The sequence below is a fragment of the Oncorhynchus mykiss genome, chromosome 1 (assembly GCF_057628025.1).
Source record: "Oncorhynchus mykiss isolate SJ-2025 chromosome 1, ASM5762802v1, whole genome shotgun sequence".
Classification (NCBI taxonomy): Eukaryota; Metazoa; Chordata; class Actinopteri; order Salmoniformes; family Salmonidae; genus Oncorhynchus; species Oncorhynchus mykiss.
The window spans coordinates 43,436,795-43,462,104 of record NC_143022.1 but is presented as its reverse complement, the minus strand read 5'-3'; the positions used below and the strand labels follow the sequence as shown (position 1 = coordinate 43,462,104).

General features: G+C 44.2%; 1 protein-coding gene across 1 annotated transcript in view; it reads right to left on the bottom strand.

The window, feature by feature from the left end:
• LOC110532307 (neural-cadherin-like) overlaps positions 1–25,310 on the bottom strand; it is a 118,959-nt gene that overhangs the window by 6,280 nt on the left and 87,369 nt on the right. Inside the window, exons 23-31 of the mRNA XM_090231101.1 lie at positions 22,613–22,827; positions 21,905–22,032; positions 21,649–21,776; positions 21,192–21,315; positions 20,311–20,491; positions 19,742–19,911; positions 11,118–11,382; positions 9,843–10,032; positions 4,985–5,235 (exon numbers count right to left, since the gene is read on the bottom strand). Coding sequence (XP_090087227.1) covers positions 4,985–5,235; positions 9,843–10,032; positions 11,118–11,382; positions 19,742–19,911; positions 20,311–20,491; positions 21,192–21,315; positions 21,649–21,776; positions 21,905–22,032; positions 22,613–22,827 — 1,652 coding nt within the window. The remainder of the gene's footprint in view (positions 1–4,984; positions 5,236–9,842; positions 10,033–11,117; positions 11,383–19,741; positions 19,912–20,310; positions 20,492–21,191; positions 21,316–21,648; positions 21,777–21,904; positions 22,033–22,612; positions 22,828–25,310) is intronic.

The window sequence follows — 25,310 nt, the reverse complement described above, 5'->3', positions numbered from 1 at the left end:
ACCCCACATAGCCCGGTTCCTCTCTAGGTTTCTTCCTAGGTTTTGGCCTTTCTAGGGAGTTTTTCCAAGCCACCGTGCTTCTACACCTGCATTGCTTGTTGTTTGGGGTTTTAGGCTGGGTTTCTGTACAGCACTTTGAGATATCAGCTGATGTACGAAGGGCTATATAAATACATTTGATTTGATTTGTTTTGAAATTTGTCACATGTGCCAAATACAACAGTGAAATGCTTACTTACAAGCCCTTAACCAACAATGCAGTTTTAAGAAAATACCCCCAAAAGAAGTAAGAGATAGAACGACAAATAATTAAAGAGCAGCAGTAAAAAACAATAGTGGGGGGGTACCGGTACAGAGTCAATGTGTCATTGTGTATTAGTTTGTTGGTGATGTGGACGCCAAGAAACTCTCAACCTGCTCCACTGCAGCCCCGTCGATGAGAATGGGGGCGTGCTCGGTCCTCTTTTTCCTGTAGTCCACAATCATCTCCTTTGTCTTGCTCACATTGAGGGAGAGGTTGTTGTCCTGGCACCACATGGTCAGGTGTCTGACCTGCTCCCTATAGGCTGTATCATCGTTGTTGGTGATCAGGCCTACCACTGTTGTGTCATCAGCAAACTTAATGATGGTGTTGGAGTTGTGCCTGGCTGTGCAGTCATGAGTGAACAGGGAGCACAGGAGGGGACTGAGCACGCACCCCTGAGGGGCCCCCGTGTTGGGGATCAGTGTGGCGGGTGTGTTGTTACCTACCCTTACCACCTGGGGGCAGCCCATCAGCAAGTCCAGGATCTAGTTGCAGAGGGAGGTGTTTAGTTCCAGGGTCCTTAGTTTATTGATGAGCTTTGAGGGCACTATGGTGTTGAACGCTGAGTTGTAGTCAATGAACAGCATTCTCACATAAGTGTTCCTTTTGTCCAGGTGGGAAAGGGCAGTGTGGAGTGCAATAGAGATTGCATCATCTGTGGCTCTGTTGGTGCCGTATGCAAATTGGAGTGAGTCTAGATTTTCTGGGATAATGGTGTTGATGTGAGCCATGACAAGCCTTTCAAAGCATTTCATGGCTACAGACGTGAGAATTTCAAAATATTTAATGGCTACAGACAAAAGATTTAACTGCCTTTGAACGGGGTATGGTAGTAGCTGCCAGGTGCACTGGTTTGTGTCAAGAACTGCAATGCTGCTGGGTTTTTCACGTTCAATAGTTTCCTGTGTGTATCAAGAATGGTCCACCACCAAAAGGACATCCAGCCAACTTGACACAACTGTGGGTAGCATTGTAGTCAACATGGACCAGCATCCCTGTGGAACACTTTCGACACCTTGTAGAGTCCATGCCCTGCCAAATTAAGGCTGTTCTGAGGGCAAAAGGGGGTACAACTCAATATTAGGAAGGCGTTTTTTATATGCAAAAGTGTATGATGACATTGTTGATGCATGTCTGAAAGTAAAGGTTATTACACAACATATAACATGGAGGGAAAATATAAAAGGAGAAACAAAGGACAAGACAAAGACAGATGAGAGAAGGGAAATGCTGTGAGGTTTTATTAAGAAAAGTATGTTCAAAAATACAGTCACTTCAACAACTATTTACCTCCATTCTATATGGAAAGGAAATGTCCTCTTCATTGAATATCAAATCCAACGACACACAGTAAAAATGTCAATGTAATGGACAATAAAGCTTTTCAGTGCTGAATTTGAAACCCATTCAACAGGCCTAATGAAGCATACTTAGATGGCAAATTTTGCCTGTCTCTGGTTCTGTCAGTGGCACATGTTGAACTTGGCAATCAGCCAGTCTGTGAGGGTTTATGTAAATCTGAATTATGGATGATCACTTAAACTTTTATTGGAGTTTGAGGCAGAGGAGAAAAGACGGAGAGTTCCAGTTGAATTAAGCAGCAGGCCATCAGCCCGACTCAGTGTGTTGTGGGGGATGTGTGTTGTCTGTGACTTTTTGTCCAGGCGTTTGTTTGTCACTTGCGCGCACACACACACAGACAACCCTGTCATCTCCAACAAGCCTTGTCTGATGCTGACTCGCTCCCTCAGTTAGGACTTAAAGTAGGAGAACAACTTAAAACCTGAACAGTTATCAAAGGACCTCTAACCTCAGTATCCGGTTACAGACAGCCCAGTCTAAGAACTGTAGCCTGAGTCATGCTCGAGACAGAAGGTGTTGCTCGCTACTGAACTGTATTTCCCATCACAGAGATGTTTCAAGAAAAGTTCATGTGACCTCCCATTTCCATTTTGATATATTCAGGAATTCGCCTAATTCAAAAGGTCAAAAGTTTGAGTGCAGGTGATAAATTCCAGGAACTAGAGTAACTACTAGGTACATTAGATGACTGCAACATGCAGTTTCATTTACATATTCAACACATGAATGTCCGTGAGTGATGCCAAGGCCTCCGTTTGTTATCTTTGTAATTATCATATCAAATATTGAAGTATAGCATTTGATCTGTACCTCATGTGGCTGTTGCAATACACCAGCCACATGCCCCGGGGAGGTATTGTGCTGTTGAATCAGTTATATAGGTAGCAGTATATAGGTAGCAGAGACTGTGTGTTGAATTGTCAGACCAATTTATAACCCTGTTTTTGACAGAGAGACTCATAAACAGTATACAAGTAGCTCTATGGAGAGATGGCCTGCTGCACTGGACACACCAACACACCTTACTATGTGTCAGCAGCAAACATGGACACATTTAGGTTAGATGAAAACGGTAGGAGAAAGTAAATGACAAAGAAATACAGAGGGAGATCAAATCAGACATAAACAGACATAACAGGACTGGAATGACAAACAGACGAGATAAAAAAAGGAAAGGAAAGGAGGATGACAAATAATAGTCTGATTTCACATCACGGACATCAAGAAAGACAAACTACAGGCGGCCATGACTGAGGGGTCCGCAAACTTTTTGAACTGTAACTCAGCGAAAGCTTTGGGTGTTTCATTGTGGCTCATAGAGTTATCAAAATCTATGTTTCTAGCCAGGACCCATGCATCCCCACTGACTGAGGCCACTCACAGCTCCTGAGATCCATACCAAGAACACTTGGGGCTCAATTCCATCAAATCCACATTGCAGTATTTACGCAGTAGCTCTTTCCCCATGGCCAAATAAAATCACAGATGGTTTTGGGTACTGCAAGAACCTATTACCAGGTAGACACCAGAGGAGGCTGGAGATAAGAGCTATAGGAGGATGGGCTCATTGTAATGGCTGGAATGGAATAAATGGAATGGAGTCAAACATGTGGTTTCCATATGATGGATGTGTTTGATACTGTTCCATTTACTCCACTCCAGCCATTACAATGAGCCTGTCCTCCTATAGCTCTCTCACCAGCCTCCCCTGGTAGACACACCTCACAAATTGAAGCTTCCAGTTTTCAGAACTAAAAATCTGCGTATCCAGCTAGGTTGGGTAGGTTACTTTCTAAATATAATCATTGTAGTTACTAGTTACCTGTCCAAAATTGTAATCAGTAACATCACTTTTGAATTACCCATAAATGAATGTTGCATTTTACTTTATGGGTTGGTTATGTAGGCTTCTTCTAACCCATTGCTTTCTACTACATATAATAATATGATTAGGCTCTATCTTTACATTAAAAACCAGTCTGTCAGATTTCCAGTCATTACAATTAATTTAATACCTCTTGATCTTCAAGAAAAATAAATGGAAATATGGGAATATAGATTAGCCAAATTGTTTTACCTGAGAATAACCACAAAACGAAGGACTTATTACTGATTATGATTTTGTTGTCATGGAGGACTGATTGGGCTAATTGCTTTGAGTTGAAAAATAAATGTTGCTCTCGTGGAATGGCATGCTTTGAGCATTAACGAAAAGTACTGTTTGCATCTAAAAAAAAATGTCTGTTATATGCTACATTTGTTATTGGCCTATTGTTTACTTTTTTGTTGGTAACACTTTAAAATGTTGATCATTTTCAGGTGTTTAAGTCTATGGTGCATGAGGTTAGGCGGATACATATTTTTTAATCAGCATGAATTAGATTGAGCAATAAAAACACCACTAGTGGCCTTAAATCAAACTCCCTTTTGACAGTATGGAGTACAATACAATCGAGTTTAGAAGGGAGGAACTGCCTCAAACGTTTATTACATAGGCTGGATCCGCACTATATAGCTGTTGTGAGAGCGCATTTTTCTCTAGCTGTCCACTGGTTGCAAAAATAATGATTGATAGGCAGCTTAAACGTCTTCAATTCAACCATTATTGGGTTAAAATCTCTGGCATAGCACACAACCCCGCAGCTCACTCAAGACGAGGGGGGGGGGGGCACAAGCTTTGGGGCCCCCCAACCCCTCAAAAATAAAAACATGGTTGGAAGTCGGCCCCCAAGTTAGCATATCAACACGTCATTAGCCATGAAATGCCGTTGTCCGGAGCAAATGATCGCAATTTCAAACTCTCCCTAAAAAAACCCACAGGGATGCTGCCCCATGTTGACTCCAATGCTTGCCACAGTTGTGTCATGTTGGCTGGATGTCCTTTGGGTAGTGGGTCATTCTTGATACACACAGGAAACTGTTGGGCGTGAAAAACCCAGCAGTGTTGCAGTTCTTGACACACTCAAACCAGTGCACCTGGCACCTACTACCATACCCTATTCAAGGGCACTTCAATATTTTGTATTCATTCACCCTCTGAATGGCACACATACACAATCCATGTCTCAATTGTCTCAAGATTAAAAATCCTTCTTGAAACTGTCTCCTCCCCTTCATCTACACTGATTTAAGTGAATTTACCAGTTACCATCAATAAGGGATCATGTCATGGAAATGTTGTTTCTAATGGCTTGTACACTCAGGGAAGATTTGTGAACACCCACCCACAACCAAAACCAGATCAAACCAAATCAGAGAGTAAAGGTGAAAGATGGCATTTTCACCACAGGTAGTAGACAACGTAGTCAATATAGTTACCTAGGAAGGCCAGGACACAGATACTGATGGCAAACGCAGAGCTGAGGCTCAGAGTGTTGTTGTCGTTGTTGTGGTAGAGCGTCAGAGAGACCTCACAGTGGCGCCCACGGTAGCCTTCGGAGCAGTGACACGAGTACTTGGCAGGCGAGTGGGCCACACAGGTGCCGTGGCGACAGGGCCTGCTGACGCACAGCGTGTAGACACACACTTTGCTCGAGTCATTCTCCTTCGTCATGTGACCAGGGGGGCACCTGTGTGGGGAAGCAAATAAGGAAGAGGTTGTGGAGAGTGTGATTCATTCACCTGATCTGTAGGGAAATAACTTGTAGTTATAAGGGATAGGAATAGCCGTCCTGGCACTGTGAAACTCTCAGCCAGGTCACCCGTGATACAAGTCAGTATTCGACGTTCAACTATGTCTGAGGACGTCAGGAGATGATGTGGCAACTGGCTACTAAGTACCCCGAGTGGACATCCCATGGTGATGAAAGGCCTCAGAGATGTTTCACATGCTCTGATCCCAGCTAGGGATGACAGGAAACACTGGAGTCCAGGGGAGTTTAAAGACGCTGCAGCCTAGACACTCCCTGTCACCACGGTTAGCTTTATTTACTCATTGTTGGCACACGGCAAGGATTCTCAAAAGAGATGAGTCATTGCGGGGGGGGTGTTCGCTAAGTGCGTTGTTAGACCATGTGTCGATACTGATAGGATCTAAAGAAAAGCAGCCCTGTTCTTGAATAAGCATTCTCCATCCAAATCCTACCTTAACATTAGAATTATTCCACAAAACTGATGACGATATATTACCACCTACGGCTGTAAATAGGCTATTGAGGCAGCTTATTACTCGTACCCAATAATTATGTACGAAATCATAGATTGGGCACATCATTGCGCACTTGTTGTCACACATCATGAAACACATTGAGGCAAAAAAAATCTGACATTTTTTGTCCTTCACTTGTTTGTAACAATTGCAAATACATTGGAAACATTTTATTTTTTGTTAGCTTCGTTCTGAGTTTATAGGCAACCACAGACAGGCAGATTATCAGTCAGACATCTTGATTCTCTGTTAGCCAAGATTCTCAGTGAATAAAGTGATGTTAACGATGCGCTTTGGCTATATGGTCTTGAACGAAGGCTTTGGGAAACACCTTGGCTACCAAAGATACATCGTTAGAAGGTTATGACGATGATCTTAATGCTGCGAAAGCTTTGGAAATTGTATTTGTCATATAATTCTGAATCAACAGGTGTAGACTAACAGTGAATTGCTTACTTAAGGGCCCTTCCCAACAATGCAGAGATTAAATACACAGAGTAATGATAACTTGGCTATATAGTATATTGACACCCTTACATGGACACCCTTTCAAATTAGTGGATTTGGCTATTTCAGCCGCACCCCATGCTGACAGGTGTATAAAATCGAGCACACAGCCACGCAATCTCCATTCATCAACATTGGCAGTAGAATGTCCTTACTGAAGAGCTCAGTGACTTTCAACGTGGCACCGTCATCGGATGCCAACTTTCCAACAAGTCAGTTTGTCAAATTTCTTCTCTGCTAGAGCTACCCCTGTCTACTGTTATTTTGAAGAGGAAACATCTAGGATCAACAATGGCTCAGCCACGAAGTGGTAGGCCACACAAGCACACAGAACGTGACCGCCTAGGGCTGAAGTGTGTAGTGCATAAAAATAGTCTGTCTTCAATTACAACACTCACTACGAGTTCCAAACTGCCTCTGGAAGCAACGTCAGCTATTCATTGGGAGCTTCATGAAATTAGTTTCCATGGCCGAGCAGCCGTACACAAGCCTGAGATCACCATGCGCAATGTCAAGCGTCGGCTGGAGTGGTGTAAAGCTTGCTGCATTGTACTTAGGAGCAGTGGAAATACGTTATCTGGAGTGATGACTCATGCTTCACCATCTGGCAGTCCAACGGACAAATCTGGGTTTGGCGAATGCCAGGAGAGCGCTACCTGCCCGAATGCATAGTGCCAACTGTAAAGTTTGGTGGAGGAGGAATAATGGTCTGGGGGTGTTTTTCATGGTTTAGGCTAGGCCCTTTAGTTCTGGTGAAGGGAAATCTTAACACTACAGCATACAATGACATTCTAGACAATGCTGTGCTTCCAACTTTGTGGCAACAGTTTGGGGAAGGCCCCTTTGCTGTTTCAGCATGACAATGCTCCCGTGCACAAAGCAAGGTCCATACAAAAATTGTTTGTCGAGATCGGCAAAGAAGAACTTGACTGGCCTGCACAGAGCCCTGACCTCAACCCCATCAAACACCTTTGGGATGAATTAGAATGCCGACTGCGAGCCAGGCCTAATCGCCCAACATCAGTGCCTGACCTCAGTAATGCTCGTGACTGAATGAAGTCTTTGCAGCAATGTTCCAACATCTAGTGGAAAACCTTTCCAGAAGAGTGAAGGCTGTTATAGCAGCAAAAGGGGGACCAAGGCCATATTAATGCCCATGATTTTGGATTGAGAGGTTCATCGAAGAGGTGTCCACATACTTTTAGTCATGTAGTGTATGTACATATAGGTAGGGAGAAAGTGACTAGGCAACAGGATAGATAATTAACAGCAACAGAAGCGTATGTGATAAGTCAAATTAGTTAGTGCGAAATGGGTCAATGCAGATAGTTAATAGCTACCCGGACCAACTATTTAGCAGTATTATGCCTTGAGGTAGAAGCTGTTCAGGGTCATGTCGGTTCCAGACTCTGTGCATCGGTACCTCTTGCCATGCTGTAGCAGAGAGAACAGTCAGACTTGGGCGGCTTTGACAATTTCTAGGGACTTCCTCTGACACTGCCTGGTATAGAAGTCCTGGATGGCAGGGAGCTCGACCCCAGTGATGTACTGGGCTGTACACATTATGGTCGGATGCCAAGCAGTTGCCATACAAAGCGGTGGTGCAGCCAGTCAAGATGCTCTCAATGGTGCAGCCTCATGGGGAGTAATGTGCGTTGTTGTGCCCTCTTCATGACTGTGTTGGTGTGTTTGGACCATGATAATTCCTTACTGATGTGGACACAGAGGAACTTGAAGCTTGACCTGCTCCACTACAGCCCCGTCAATGTGGATGGGGCTGTGCTCAGCCCTCCATTTCCTGTAATCCATGATCAGCTCCTTTGTCTTGCCGACGTTGTGGGAGAGGTTGTTGTCCTGGCACCACACTTCCAGTTCTCTGACCTCTTCCTTGTAGGCTGTCTCATAGTCATCGGTCATCAGGCCTACCACCGTTTGGTCGTCAGCAAACTTAATAATGGTGTTGGAGTGGTACATGGCCACGCATTCATGGGTGAAAAGGGAGTACAGGAGGGGACTAAGCACGCACCCCTGATATTCCCCCATGTTGAGCGTCAGCGTGGTGGATGTGCTGTTACCTATCCTCACCACCGGGGGTGGCCCCTCAGGAAGTTCTGAAACAATCCAGAGAGAGGGTCCTCTGTTTCATCCCAGGGTCCTTAGTTTAGTGTTGAGCTTGGAGGGGACTATGGTTTTGAACGGTGAGCTCTAATAAATGAACAGCATTCTCACGTAGGTCTTCCTTTTGTCCACATGGGGAAGGGCACCGTGGCATGTAATAGAGTTTTGCGTCACCTGTGGATCTCTTGGGGCAGTATGCGAATTGGAGTGTGTCCAGGGTATCTTGGATGATGCTGTTGATATGAGCCATGACCACTGATCAGCATTTCAAAGCATTTCATGGCTACAGACGTGAGTGCTATGGGACGATAGTCATTTAGACAGGTGCAGGGACTATAGGGGTCTGCTTGAAACATGTAGGTATTACAGACTGGGTCAGGGAGCGGTTGAAAATGTCAGTGAAGACACTTGCGAGCTGGTCAGCGCCTGCTCTGAGTAGGCATCCCAGTAATCTGTCTGGCCCTGCGGCATTGTGAATGTTATGTTAACCTGTGTCTTATTCACATCGGCTACAGAGAGCTTGATCAAACAGTTGTCCAGAACAACTGGTGCTCTCATGCATGGTTCAGTGTTGCTAGCCTCAAAGCAAGCATAGGAGCTATTTAGCTCTTCTGGTAGGCCAGCGTCACTGGACAAGTCACGGTTGGGTTTCCTGTTATAATCCATGATAATTTGCAAGCCCTGCCACATTTGACGAGCATCAGAGCCGGTGTAGTAGGATTCGATCTTCCTTATTAATGAAGCCGGTGACTGATGTGGTAAACTCTTCAATGCCATCGGATGAATCCTATGAATCCCGGAACATATTCCAGTCTGGTCATCGGACCACTTCCATGTTGAGCGCGTCACTGGTATTTCCTGTTTTAAGTCTTTACTTGTAAGCAGGAATCAGGAGGATAGAGCAATGGTCAGATTTGCCAAATGGATGGTGAGGGAGAGTTTTATATGCGTCTCTGTGTGTGGAGTAAAGGTGATCTAGAGTTTCTTTTGCCTCTAGTGGCACAGGTGATATGCTGGTAGAAATTAGGTCAAGCGGATTTCAGTCTTGTCAGTTGTCCTGCAAATCGACCGTCTCTTTCTTATTTGAGTGTCAGGGATTTCAGCCTGGTTCAGGATAATCAATATGTCTTTCTCCTCCAACTCATTGAAGTAGAAGTCCTTGTCCAAATCGAGGTTATTGACAGCTGATGTCCAGAAGCTTTTTTCAGTCATAGGAAACGATGGTGGAAACATTATGTTTCAAAACAGATAAGATCAGAGCAAAAAAAGACACAAAATAGCAGAATTGGTCAGGGGCCCAAAAAACAGCCGCTATTCCCTTCAGCTCCATTACAACGCCATTATAGCTTATAGCCTAGGGCCCAGAGTTTTTCCTGACAAGATTTCCTGCAATCATTTATGTACCTGCACTCATGTTTCCTCCAGAGGTCCACACATATGAAGGGGGGATAGCACTGGTGTTTCCTGCAGGCGTCTGAGGGGCAACCTGGGGAGACCCCCTGGGATGTGACCACCTGGAGGCCCTTGGACCCCACGGAGGGCTGCTTTGCCATGGGCATGGGCCTCCCGTTCAGCCTCAGGTCTCGCAGACACCCTGATGGAAAAACACAGAGAGGGAAAGAGAGATGAGACACAGCAACATAGTGACATTCAGAGACATACACACTAGGCCTGAGGCAAAACCTTTAAAGTAAGTTTCATGAAGCGATGGAAACACACACACACACACACACACACACACACACACACACACACACACACACACACACACACACACACACACACACACACACAGAGAGATAGCCCAGGGCTTAGCTGTCAGTGCAGCCCTTTGTTTCAGAGGATATTTACTTTGTTTGGTTGTCTCGCCATCCTCTGGGAAGGATGTGTAACACATCATTTATACAGACACCTCCCTGCTCCTGAATCATTTATACAGAAACCTCTCTGCTCCTGAATCATTTATACTGACACCTCCCTGCTCCTGAATCATTTATACAGACACCTCCCTGCACCTGAATCATTTATACTGACACCTCCCTGCTCCTGAATCATTCATACAGACACCTCCCTGCACCTGAATCATTTATACAGACACATCCCTGCTCCTGAATCATTTATACTGACACATCCCTGCTCCTGAATCATTTATACAGACACCTCCCTGCTCCTGAATCATTTATACAGACACCTCCCTGATCCTGAATCATTAATACAGACACCTCCCTGCTCCTGAATCATTTATACTGACACATCCCTGCTCCTGAATCATTTATACAGACACCTCCCTGCTCCTGAATAATTTATACAGACACCTCCCTGCTCCTGAATCATATATACAGACTCATCCCTGCTCCTGAATCAAGTCCTTCACACTTCATCTGCCTCCCAAATCCATAACCAACCTCCTCAGAGTCTAGATCTAAAACCATTTGAGATAGGAAGACGGTGGTAGCTAAGGAATCATTCACCTCAGTGATTTAGAAGTGTGAAACACAATGGTGCATCAGTCTTGTGTTGCCAATCACATACAGGTAATACATGATTTTATACCACTTTCGTCCAATCATTTATCTTCCCTCGTGATCCTCTGGCAGTAACAACTAGTGGGAAGTTAGGCGGATAATATTAGTGGTCAGTACCAGGGGGCAGTACCAGATGGCAGTACCAGCACCATACCTAGGAAGCTGTGGTTGTTTCCTGAAGGGAAAGAGTTTCCCAGCATCACCACTGTTTGATCGATGACTATCTCCTGACTCTGCCCAGGAGCGGCTGTGACCTCTTGCCTCCCGCCGCCACCATCCAATCGAAGGGTGAACTCTTTGCCATGTCGATCCAGCTCCACCTCATGCCATTCTCCGTTGTCAAGGCGTTGGAAGGGCAGGGTGAGGTTGTAGAGTCTGTCACCCAGGTTGTAAAAGACAGCCAGTAGCCCCTGAAACACCTGAAATATACAGTGCATATCAATCAATTGAAATGAATCAAAACTGCTGTAAAAATCACAGATCGCACCATTAAAATGTCAAACATTCAATTAAGACCATTGTATATAATATTTAAACTTTACAAAACTGACACGGACATTACTTAAAACCTCTTTGGGCTGAGATCCCGCTAATGGGATCGATATGACAACAGCCAGTGAAAGTGCAGGGCGCCAAATTCAAAACAACAGAAATCCCATAATTAAAAATCCTCAAACATACAAGTATTTTACACCATTTTATAGATACACTTCTTGTTAATCCCACCACAGTGTCCGATTTCAAAAAGGCTTTACGATGAAAGCAAACCAAATGATTATATTAGGTCAGAGCCAAGTCACAGAAAAACACAGCCATTTTTCCAGCCAAAGAGAGGAGTCACAAAAAGCAGAAATAGAGATACATGAATCACTTACCTTTGATGATCTTCATCAGATGACACTCAAAGGACTTCATGTTACGCAATACATGTATGTTTTGTTCGATAAAGTTCATATTTATATAAAAAAATCTCAGTATACATTGGCACGTTCAGTAGTTCCAAAACATCCAGGGATTTTGCAGAGAGCCTCATCAATTTACAGAAATACTCATAATAAACATTGATAAAAGATACAACTATTATGCACGGAATTATAGATACACTTCTCCTTAATGCAACTGCTGTGTCAGATTTCAAAAAAGCTTTACCGAAAAAGCACACCATGCTATAATCTGAGTACAGCGCTCAGAGGCCAAAACAACCCAAACAGATATCCGCCATGTTGTGTAGTCAACAGAAGTCAGAAATAGCATTATAAATATTCACTTACCTTTGATGATCTTCAACAGAATGCACTCCCAGGAATCCCAGTTCCACAATAAATGTTTGTTTTGTTTGATAATGTCCATCATTTATGTCCAAATACCTCCTTTATGTTCGCGCGTTTAGCCCAGTAATCCAAATCCATGACGCGCAATCACTAGGTGCAGACGAAAAGTAAAAAAGTTCCGTTACAGTCCATAGAAACATGTCAAACGATGTATAGAATCAATCTTTAGGATGATTTTAACATAAATCTTCAATAATGTTCCAACCAGAGAATTCCTTTGTCTTCAGAAATGCAATGGCGTGGCCAGCTTGTGGCTCTCTGGCAGACCTCTGACTCATTCCCCTCTCATTCGCCCCCACTTCACAGTAGAAGCATCAAACAAGGTTCTAAAGACTGTTGACATCTAGTGGAAGCCTTAGGAAGTGCAATTTGACCCCATAGACACTGTGTATTCGATAGGGAATGAGTTGAAAAACTACAAACCTCAGATTTCCCACTTACTGGTTGGATTTTTCTCAGGTTTTTGCCTGCCCTATGAGTTCTGTAATATTCACAGACATCATTCAAACAGTTTTACAAACTTCAGAGTGTTTTCTATCCAAATCTACTAATACTATGCATATACTGGGCCTGAGTAGCAGACAGTTTACTCTGGGCACCTACTCAATACTGCCCCCAGCAATAACAATCTAGAAGGAGAATTTCACAGACAACAATTATCCACAGCAGCTAAGGCTGAACAAACATTCTGAGCTGGAGATGGGGCTGAGAGGGGCTGCTGCCTGCTATAACTGCAGCTTGTGTGTCCATCCCTTAATTGGAAACCGTGGGGCTGAGATAATTAAATACTGTGTTTTAATGTATGCAGCATGACAGCTCAGATTGTTTGAACTATTGCTCCCTCAGCATGGTCATAAGAGCATAATGCCAACATTCTATATTCTATTCCCCCTGCCACACTACGGACCGTTTAACCCCCCATCTATCAAGCCCCCCCCCCCCCCCCCCCCCTGACGGCAGATATATAGGCTCCCAACAATGCATCTAATTGCTTGCAGTCCACACAGCCTAGGCAACCATATGACAATGAGCCCAATTAATCCCAACGTTATACAAACTCCGACCATAAAACCTCCAGCAATACATTTTCAGCATCGCTTAGAAGTACAAACACTTCACTACAAAGTAAAAACTGTCATTGTTTTCACAAGTAAACCTTTTGCTATTTTAATTTAAAAAAAACTTCATATAAGCATTGATTTCCACCTTTTCGCTAACACTCAACAGAATAATGGGTTGGAAAACACTTTCACGGGTCTCATTATGTGAACATAAAGATAACATGTTTTTGTCATTGAATATGGCTCCTTGACTCACCTATTACTGCTCATTGGACGCTATGATCACTAGGCTACACAGCTGATGCCCCCTGGACTGTTTCAATAACAAGGTATTTCATTTTGTTTATCTGTTGGCCCCAGCTTCGAACTCAGGTCCTGTATGTACCTAACTGACCCGCTCAGCCCATTCATCCCCATTTACCCGTTGTTGTCTCAGCTCTCCATACCAACACGTGATTGCTTTATGCCTCTCTCTAATGTCAATATGCTTTGCCTACTGCTGTCTTGGAAAGTTCTTATTGTTTTATTTCACTGTAGAGCCTTCAGTCCCGCTCAAAATACCTTAGGTAGCTGTTTTGTCCCACCCCACACACATGCAGAGACCTCACCTGGCTTAACTGGTGCCTCCAGAGACGAAACCTCTCTCATCGTCACTCAACACCTAGGTTCACCTCCACTGTACTCACATCCTACCATACCCTTGTCTGTACATTATGCCCTGAATCTATTCTACCACGCCCAGAAATCTGCTCCTTTTACTCTCTGTTCCCAACGCACTAGACAACCAATTCTTATAGCCTTTAGCCGTACCCTTATCCTACTCCTCCTTTGTTCCTCTGGTGATGTAGAGGTTAACCCAGGCCCTGTAGCCCCCAGTACCACACCTATTCCCCAGGCACTATCATTTGTTGACTTCTATAACCGTAAAAGGCTCGGTGTCATGCATGTTAATATCAGAAGCCTCCTCCCTAAGTTTGTTTCATTCATTGCTTTAGCACACTCTGCCAACCCTGATGTCCTAGCCGTGTCTGAACCCTGGCTTAGGAAGGCCACCATAAATTCTGAAATTTCCATCCCCACCTAGAACATTTTATGCCAAGATAGAACTGCCAAGGGGCGGAGTTGCAATCTACTGCAGAAATAGTGTGCAGAGTTCTGTCATGCTATCCAGGTCTGTGCCCAAACAGTTTGAGCTTCTACTTTTAAAAATTCACCTTTCCAGAAATAAGTCTCTCTCTGTTGCTGCTTTTTATAGACCCCCCTCAGCCCCAGCTGTGCCCTGGACACCATATGTGAATTGATTGCCCCCCATTTATCTTCAGAGTTCGTACTGTTAGGTGACCTAAACTGGGATATGCTTATAATGGCCATCCTACAATCTAAGCTAGATGCTTAGGTACAAGGTACAACCAGATACAACCCTAAATCCGAAAACACGGGCATCTTCATAGATTTCATCCTGACCAACCTGCCCTCTAAATACACCTCTGCTGTCTACAACCAGGATCTCAGTGATCACTGTCTCATTGCCTGCATCCATAATGGGTCCGTGGTCAAATGACCACCCATCATCCCTGTCAAACGCTCCCTAAAACACTTCAGCGAGCAGGCCTTTCTAATCGACCTGGCCCGGGTATCCTGGAAGGATATTGACCTCATCCCGTCAGTAGAGGATGCCTGGTTAGTCTTTAAAAGTGCTTTCCTCGCCATCTTAATTAAATAAGCATGCCCAATTAAAAAAATGTAGAACTAAGAACAGATTAAGAATAGACCTTAAGTTTGGAGTGAACTGACTGCACTTGACCAGCACAAAAACATCCTGTGGCGTACTGCATTCGCATCGAATAGCCCCCGCGATATGCAACTTTTCAGGGAAGTTATGAACCAATTATGAACCACACAGTCAGTTAGGAAAGCAAAGTCTAGCCTTTTCAAACAGAAATTTGCATCCTGTAGCACAAATTCCAAAAAGTTATGGGACACTGTAAAGTCCACGGAGAATAAGAGTACCTCCTCCCAGCTGCCCACTGCACTGAGGCTAAGAAACACTGTTACCACCGATAAATCGCGAATTTCAATAATCATTTTTCTATGGCTGACCATGCTTTCCACCTGGCTACCCCTACCCCGGCCAACAGCACTGCAACCCCCCCCCCCCCCCACGCAATTGTTGCAACCGCTATTACTAGCCTGTTCAACCTCTCTTGTCTGAGATCCCTAAAGATTGGAAAGCTGCCATGGTCATCCCATCTTCGATGTGGGAGACACTCAATACCAAACTGTTACAGACCTATATCTTGGTTTCTCAAATGACTGCCTCGCCTGGTTCACTAACTACTTCTCAGAGTTCAGTGTGTCAATGTTGTCCGGACCTCTGGCGGTCTCTATGGGGGTGCCACAGGGTTCAATTCTCGGGCCGACTCTTTTCTCTGAATACATCAATGTCACTCTTGCTGCTGGTTATTCTCTGATCCACCTCTACGCAGACGACACCATTCTGTATACTTCTGGCCCTTCTTTGGACACTGAATTAACAAAACTCCAGACAAGCTTCAATGGCATACAACACTCCTTCTGTGGCCTCCAACTGCTCTTAAATGCTAGTAAATGCATGCTCTTTAACCAATCGCCCGCACCCGCCCGCCTGACCAGCATCACAACTCTGGATGGTTCTGACTTAGAATATGTGGACAACTCCAAATACCTAGGTGTCTGGTTAGACTGTAAACTCTCCTTCCAGACTCACATTAATCATCTCCAATCCAAAATTAAATCTAGAATCGGCTTCCTATTTTGCAACAAAGCCTCCTTCACTCATGCTGCCAAACATACCCTCGTAAAACTGACTATCCTACCAAACCTTGACTTCGGCGATGTCATTTATAAAATAGCCTCCAACACTCTACTCAGCAAATTGGATGTAGTCCATCACAGTGCCATCCATTTTGTCACCAAAGCCCCATATACTACGCACCACTGCGTAGTATATGCTCTCGTTGGCTGGCCCTCGCTTCATATTCGTTGCCAAACCCACTGGCTCCAGGTCATCTATAAGTCTTTGCTAGGTAAAGCCTCGCCTTATCTCAGCTCACTGGTCACCATAGCAACACCCACCCGTAGCACACGCTCCAGCAGGTATATTTCACTGGTCACCCCCAAAGCCAATTCCCTTTGACCACCTCTCCTTCTTGTTCTCTGCTGCCAATGACTGGAACGAATTGCAAATATCACTGAAGCTGGAGACATATCTCCCTCACTAACTTCAAGCTGTCAGAGCAGCTTACCGATCACTGCGCCTGAACACAGCCCATCTGTAAATAGCCCACTGTCATGACGTTGTCCTCTTTGGGTACAGCAAGCCCCATCCCCCTCTCCCTGCCTCCTACAACTAGGCTACTGTGGTCAGAGAGGTTGTAAATTCCTGGAAGAGATTGTCTCCTCATGGCCACAGTATAGAGACAGAGTGAAGTTTCATAGAGAACAAAGGAATTTCTTCCACCTCACAGAACTTGAGGTCCGAACAACATTTATGTTCCGGAGAAGGTATAAAAGATCGGTGAAGAATCCAGCTACGAACTGGTCCGTTTGTTACAACTTGGTAAAACTCATGGGAGATGGTGCGGCCACATTATCATAACGCTGTTTATATAATAGCCTCAGATGTGAGGTTTACATCTAATTGTTGTATAAAATGAATGAGTGAGGATGATACTGTTTGTAAAATTGTGTAATGTGATTTTGGACTGTTTAATGAAGGAACCTCCAATTCCCTTTTGAGTTTAACTAAATCAGAGGACCATCCCTGAGCCCAGTTAGGGTCAGGCATCCTGGGACAGGCCCTTTTCTGCAACTCCTGAATCAAACCCCAACTTTGAGAAATTCTCAACAGACCATGTTTTTCTCCATTACGAGAGGACAAAGGTTGCAGACCATTGTTGAATCTTTTAACCATACCACGTGGTTAAACTCTTAGACTATCGATACCGACAGAATAAGAACAAGTCTTTGATATTAATTACTAGTCTGCAGCTTGGAATTCGGTATCATTGAACGCGAAGAACGACAACTGCCGAAACATCCATTCTACAACAACATGAATGAATGTCACTCTGAACTACCCACGACAGAGAGAGAGAGAGAGGACGGAAACTCTCCAACAGAAACTAACTTTTCAGCAGAGATCCCAACGACACACTGAGCGTAAATATATATATTGATTGCAGTTGTTCCCGAATGAGTGAGCGTTCATGTGCAAAGGATTAGCATTTCAATTGTTATAATTATCAACTGTGCGTTGTCTTCTCAGTCGAGCCCCACTTCCCTTTTGTACAACAAGCCGCCATGCCGGTTTAGACCACTAGGGCACATTCCCCTATCATTTCTTGTAGCCATTTTTACATTGTTTGTTTGTTTATGCATTTCTGTGAATTACTTAGTTAGTAAATAAATTATTTAAGAAAATTGATGTATGGATGACTCATAGTGAAGACTAGGTTCGTGCAGATAACCAACAATTTACGACGTTTGGAATGAGACTAAGTAAATAATTCATTAATTCGAAGACTAATTGATCAGATATAAAATATCTGAAAAGTTATATTAGGAAATTATAACTTTGTAATCGGAATATTTTCCTTGGTGCCCCAACTTCCTAGTTAATTACAGTTACATGATTAATCAGTTTAATTGCGTAATACTAATTACAGAGAATCTTTGATAAAAACTAGAAGTCTTAATTTAATGATAGTAAAGACACGACACCACCCAACTACTTCATCCCCATACTGCTATTTCTTTTTGCTCTTTTGCACCCCAGTATTTCTACTTGCACACCATCATCTGCACATCTATCACTCCAGTGTTAATGCTAAATTGTAATTATTTCGCCACTACGGCCTATTTATTGCCTTACCTCCCTAATCTTACGACACTTGCACACACTATATATAGATTTGTCTATTGTGTTATTGACTGTACGTTTATCCCATGTGTAACTCTGTGTTTTTGTCGCACTGCTTTGCTTTATCTTGGCCAGGTCGCAGTTGCAAATGAGAACTTGTTCTGAACTGGCCTACCTGGTGAAATAAAGGTGAAAGAAAAAACAAGAGGTGAAAAAGGTTTCCGAGGCCTAACTCTCACACTTTTATGCAGCAGCCCCCAGTAACCTTGTGAATGTCTTGTTATTCATTCACCATGCGCTCCCTCCTCCCTCTCCATCCCTTCTTACCCATCAGAGCAAACAAGAGAGGCTGAGGTTCTGAGAGACTTGTTGTCTGGATCCACACTCAAGTGTCTCTTGGGGGGGTCTGAGACAGCTTCAGACAGAGTAGCTTGCTTTCGGACAAAAAAACAAGCGTTTTATACAGCTCGCTGACTCAATTCTGAAAGATTGTTCACAGAGGTACCTTATATAACCTACTTACATTTGCTGCTGAGATCATACAGAGCCCCAATCCTTTCCTCAGATTCTTTGTACTGGTATGTATGGGGCTGGTGGGGAGAAAAGGCTAGAGGGGGGTTGCTACTTCACTGACTCAGACACTCAGAAGGGGGCTATAGCAGTGAGACTGCATGCTGGTGCTCTCTCTGACACTTGCTCTGTCAACCTGGTTTGTCACGAGGAAGCTACAGTAGGATGAAAGTGGAAACAGCTGACCTATGTGGGTAGGTGTTCTTGAGTGACAGATGCTAGCCGAGCAGTCTTCTACCTGGTGCTGTGGACACACTGTCACTCAAAGAGGCCAAAGGCTCCTTTAACCCTAACATCATATTTCCACAGAAATGGTATTCACACTCAGAAATGGTATTCACACTCAGAAATGGTGTTCTATTTTCCTGGTTAAGCCAGACAGAGAAGAGCCTTGTGAAGTAGAAAACACTATAGGTAAGCTAGGTTGATTGTATATGCCACTTCATATTTTCCAGTTCAAATTGGGTACACAAGTCTAGCAATACGCTGAAAAAGTCCCCTATAAGAGCTTGAAGAAGAAAAGACAGAATTGGACCTTTCCACTTAAGAAAGCTCTTACATCCAACTAATAACAGCTACCCACTTCCCTAGACCCTAATACGGAAGGATGTGCTTAAAACTAGACAGACAATAAAATAATCCTGAATGCTGTGCTGCGATGTTCCATAGGCGCATCTCAAAACAACCCAAAGGCAATACAAGTACCCTCCGAACACACATACAGAACTCAGTCACTCAGAGGCCCACTCAGTACCCAATTCCTGTCTTCCAAGCCCGCCATTACTCACTCCATCATTGTCGAAAATGTCGAGCCATCATGACAGTCATTCAGGCAACGTAATAACAACGTTGAGGAGCAGGCTACAGCAGGAGCCAATTAAAGTGCCTCTCTGCAGGCAGAGTGTCGATGACTCACCTCCAGACGCAAGTATTCATTCTGCTCCTGGGAGAAGAGGCTGAGGAGGACACCGCTGGGGACGTGGGTTCGCACCTGGAGCTGCACGCTGGTGTGACGGGCCGGGAGAGACCAGCCCACCTGGTACTGGACATGGCTCCTCCTCCCATCGAAGGAGAACTCTGGGACTTCTGTCAGTCGAAGAGAGAAAAACATAGAGCTGCCATGAGGGCTTCAACTACAGTACATTATTCATGATGTATTATTTATACTGTACCGTCTACTGTGTGGACTCAGTAGCCAATTAAAGACAATTCACATATATGACAGAAGCCAAACACAGTTATATTGTGTGAGCCATGCATTTAAAGCCTTAAGACACATTTCCATTCCACAAGAGCAATAAAAAAAAAGTTAAAACCTATAACCTATAAAACCTATAATTCAAAGCCAGTGCATTTTGATCTTATTAGGGGAAAAAATGACCTCCCATATTAGGATTCTACTATGTAATACAGTCCACTCTACACTCTTTGATACCCACAGACAACACTTGTCCTAACCCGACTGTATATTCTCTAAGAACGTACCGTCTTCACAGTGGATCCCTGTGTAACCGGGCCCACACTGGCAGCGGAAGGAGTCCCACTGCCCGTTACAGCGCCCCCTGGCGCCACAGGCTGGTACACCCATGTTTACACAGTTCCCATCAGTCAGAGAGCAGCCTGGGGCACTGCTGGAGGACTCTGAGGGATAACCAAGGTCATAGAGCTGGAGCAGAGAGGGAAGAGAGGCAGGGGGATGAAGGAATGAGGGAGCGAGAGAAGGAGGGTGAGTGGGAGAGAGAAAGATGTGGGGGGGAGAGAGAAGAGAGAGGAAGAAATAGAAAGAAAGTTAAAAAATGAGGGCGAGAGATAAATGAATAAGGGAGAGAGAGAGAGAGAGATGGCATGAGGTTTTCAGTATAACCTCAATAATGCACAATACAACCCTTTCTGAAGCATAAAGTAAAGATGAGAGAAGGTCATAGGCATAAAGGAGAAAAATAACGAAGGAGAATACATCCCGCCAGTACATATAACCTGTCTGACATTAAGGTACTAAGAGAACCTGACTTTTTTTTTATGTATGTTGTTTTTTAAAACTGAGTTGTTGGTTAGGGCCTCGTAAGTAAGCATTTCACTGCAACACCTGTTGTATTCGGCGCATGTGATTAATACAAGTTGATTTGAAGGGGAATATGATGAGTGAAAGACATCAGCATTTAGAAGATACTCCCAGCTTAGCCTTGAGCTCAAATTTACATTCCTCTTGAGCTCATGTCTTCATGAAACCTAGTGAGTCAACTAGACAGGTCAAGGAGTGAGAAAATGTAAGAAATAAAATGCAATGTCCAGAGCCGAGATTGAGTTAGAGGTAAACTTGTTGTTGTTGGGGTGTTAGGGGAGAGCGCTAGACTTTTGTGTCTTACCATACTATCCACAACCAGGTTGCGCAGACATCCAGTGAAGTGCTTGTGCTGCAGCTGGGGATACTCATAGGACATGTTTTCGTTGACACCACCCAGCTGCAACACCTGACTCCCATTCAGGTACCTGTGGAAAAGAGGAGACACGTCATTGTCAATGCCTGTCCATTCAAACCATTCATCTGTCTGTCCATTTGTTTGTTTCGTCCAACCATCCTTCCAGAATCACACCACTCACTCATGTCAACTCATCTGTATAGTACCTTATCTTAATTGTAACCAACACTGGATGACACAGTGGCTGCTACAAGAATTGGAGTATGCATGGTAGATGGATAGCTGTTCGTAGATCTTTTAATGCCTTTCAGAGGAACTATTTTGGCCATCGGCAATGCCTTGACTGGCTGGCAGGTGTGATTGGTGTGATGTCAGAGGGGTGGGATTCTGAGCAGGACAGTACCTGTCCCTATTGGGCGTGACTCCTCTGACTTCACAAGAAGAGCGGTCCTCGGTCATGGCCCAGCTGTCCACGCCCTCTGTCTCCATGACAATGGCACTGGAGCAGCGATCCAGGGTGAAACGCACTTCCTGAAAACCCAAGAGAAGAAGAGGAAGGTAACAATCTCTGCACACACACAAACATACACACACAGGTAAGAACATGGAAGAATATGTGTTTTCAGGATGCGAATACAGCCATTTAATGGTTCGCTTACTTTACTGTTGCTCCTAACATCTAGACGGTGCCAGCGTCTGTCGGACACAACCACATTTCCCGGCAACTGCAGGACCAGGGTTCCAGACCCATGGTTGATTTTCAGGCTAGGTGTTCCACCAATCAGCTCTGAGGAGAAGAAAGGTCATCAGTACCAGCATCACCATGACATTCCACCTACAGACTTAACGGGTCAAAGTTCAACTGTGGTGTAGGATGCACTTCTGATGCTCTTGGAGGGATGTTGTTCAGTGTCAAAAAGTCAATGCATACATATATACTTTTCATGAAACTGTATATTTACTGTACATATGTAACGAACAGTTCATCCCAAAGGTACGGACCATTATCTACTTTTCATTAACAAGTGAAGTGAACCCATTAACAAGGTTACACTGTTTGAGTGTTTTGTCTCTGTCTGGGCTGTATGACTAAGCAACCTAATTAATCCGAATAACGCAGGATATATCCCACACATTCCATTTGTTATTCAAATCATGCACCTCGGTTGGACTGGAAGGTAGATGCAGTATACTTGCCTTTGTGTAACAGAGTTGGTTTGGTAAACCACGCTAGAGGGCTGATTAACTTTGCCTGAGACCTAAAGACTTGAGTTAGCTCCCAGTTAATGCCTAGGCTTTAGCTCAGAGGGCTTACGTGATCTCTATGACCTGGGTTCAAATCCTAAGTGGGTAACACATTACCCTACCTATGGCCATGTAGTCCTCTGGGTCTCTGGGAAGCAGGGTGGCCAGGGGCCCACTGTAGAGCAGCAGCCCATCCTCAGCCCCTGTGATGAACTCCAGGGAGAGATGGCTATCAAAGCACGGCCTTATGGGAGGAAACCAGGCATAGCCGTTGCCAAGGAAACTTCGCCTTGTCTGCTGGCACTCAGGACCCTCGTACTGGGGTGGGCACTGGCATCTGTGGTGGCATTGAAAGAAAGCACCCCAAAGAACATTAACAGTGATTTTTCCATGTTGAAACATTATGACGGGGCTGGCTATATTGTCATATCTGTGTGTGTGTGTGTGTGTAAAGTGCTGTGCAACGTATCTTTATAAATGACAGGCAGGGCTTTCATCTACATACATTAGCTACTTGTGCATTAGGCATGAAACACATCAAGTACATATTAAATACTGCATTGAAAGCATTACATAGAAACACAAGTCCCTCAATCGTTCTATTCATTTTATTATCCTTATAACATTGTTTAGCCTGTGAGCCGAAACATAGGTTTAGGGGCTGTAGAACTCCTCTAACTTACAACTGCTCAGCAGCACATCAGATCCCTTTGTTCGAGCATGATTAAGAACACGATTCCTACTTTTCTAGGCCCCCTACAGTATCACTGATTCTAAATCTCTCCTTGTTTCAGTCCCATTACTCTGCTGTGCAGATTCCATGGCATGGTGTAGTGTACGGACTCTCTCAGAAAAAAGGGTACGGTTAGGGAACAGTATTTTTCCCTGGGGTACACAAAGATCTAAATATGCATAATGTACCTTCAGAGGTACACATTAGATCTCACATGATACTGTTCGGTACCTTTTAGGGGACATCTAGTATAATGGTACATTTTTGTACCCAGTCATTGGAGGGGTGGCTAGTGTGGGCGTGGCTTTCAGTTATTATTTGGCACCTTGCAGGGTACCACTATAATGACAATAGTTTGCACCCCTTTAAGTACAGTGTATGTGTGTGCAAGAATGTGTGTGTATGTGTGTGTGTGTGTGTGTGTGTGTGTGTGTGTGTGTGTGTGTGTGTGTGTGTGTGTGTGTGTGTGTGTGTGTGTGTGTGTGTGTGTGTGTGTGTGTGTGTGCATGTGTGTTATGTAGGCAGAAGCACTCTGACTGATTTCTTTGTGATTACCTCTCCTTTCCCTTCCTTTGCCTTGATTACAGCTTAAAGTGCTTCTATGGACCATTGCTAACTGAATGAAGAACAAAATTAAGCAGAATGAATTGATCGTCTTCATGGCATGCCTCCACTTCTTCATGGAATGCCTCCACTTCTTCACGACATGTCTCCACTTCTTCATGTTATGTCTCCACTTCTTCATGTTATGTCTCCACTTCTTCATGGCATGCCTCCACTTCTTCATGGCATGCCTCCACTTCTTCATGTTATGTCTCCACTTCTTCATGGCATGCCTCCACTTCTTCATGGCATGCCTCCACTTCTTCATGGAATGCCTCCACTTCTTCACGACATGTCTCCACTTCTTCATGGAATGCCTCCACTTCTTCACGACATGTCTCCACTTCTTCATGACATGTCTCCACTTCTTCAAGACATGTCTCCACTTCTTCATGACATGTCTCCACTTCTTCATGTTATGTCTCCACTTTTTCATGGCATTCCTCCACTTCTTCATGGAATGCCTCCACTTCTTCACGACATGTCTCCACTTCTTCATGACATGTCTCCACTTCTTCATGTTATGTCTCCACTTCTTCATGGAATGCCTCCACTTCTTCATGACATGTCTCCACTTCTTCATGTTATGTCTCCACTTCTTCATGGCATGTCTCCACTTCTTCATGACATGTCTCCACTTCTTCATGGCATGTCTCCACTTCTTCATGGCATGTCTCCAATTCTTCACGACATGTCTCCACTTCTTCATGGAATGCCTCCACTTCTTCACGACATGTCTCCACTTCTTCATGGAATGTCTCCACTTCTTCATGGAATGTCTCCACTTCTTCATGGAATGTCTCCACTTCTTCATGGAATGTCTCCACTTCTTCATGACATGTCTCCACTTCTTCATGGAATGCCTCCACTTCTTCACGACATGTCTCCACTTCTTCATGGAATGTCTCCACTTCTTCATGGAATGCCTCCACTTCTTAATGACATGTCTCCACTTCTTCATGGAATGTCTCCACTTCTTCATGACATGTCTCCACTTCTTCATGACATGTATTCAGTTCTTCATGACATGTCTCCACTTCTTCATGACATGGCTCCACTTCTTCATGACATGTCTCCACTTCTTCATGGAATGTATCCACTTCTTCATGACATGTCTCCACTTCTTCATGGAATGTCTCCACTTCTTCATGAATGTCTCCACTTCTTCATGGAATGTCTCCACTTCTTCATGGAATGTCTCCACTTCTTCATGGAATGTCTCCACTTCTTCATGACATGTCTCCACTTCTTCATGGAATGCCTCCACTTCTTCACGACATGTCTCCACTTCTTCATGGAATGTCTCCACTTCTTCATGGAATGCCTCCACTTCTTAATGACATGTCTCCACTTCTTCATGGAATGTCTCCACTTCTTCATGACATGTCTCCACTTCTTCATGGCATGTATTCCGTTCTTCATGACATGTCTCCACTTCTTCAAGACATGTCTCCAGTTCTTCATGACATGTCTCCACTTCTTCA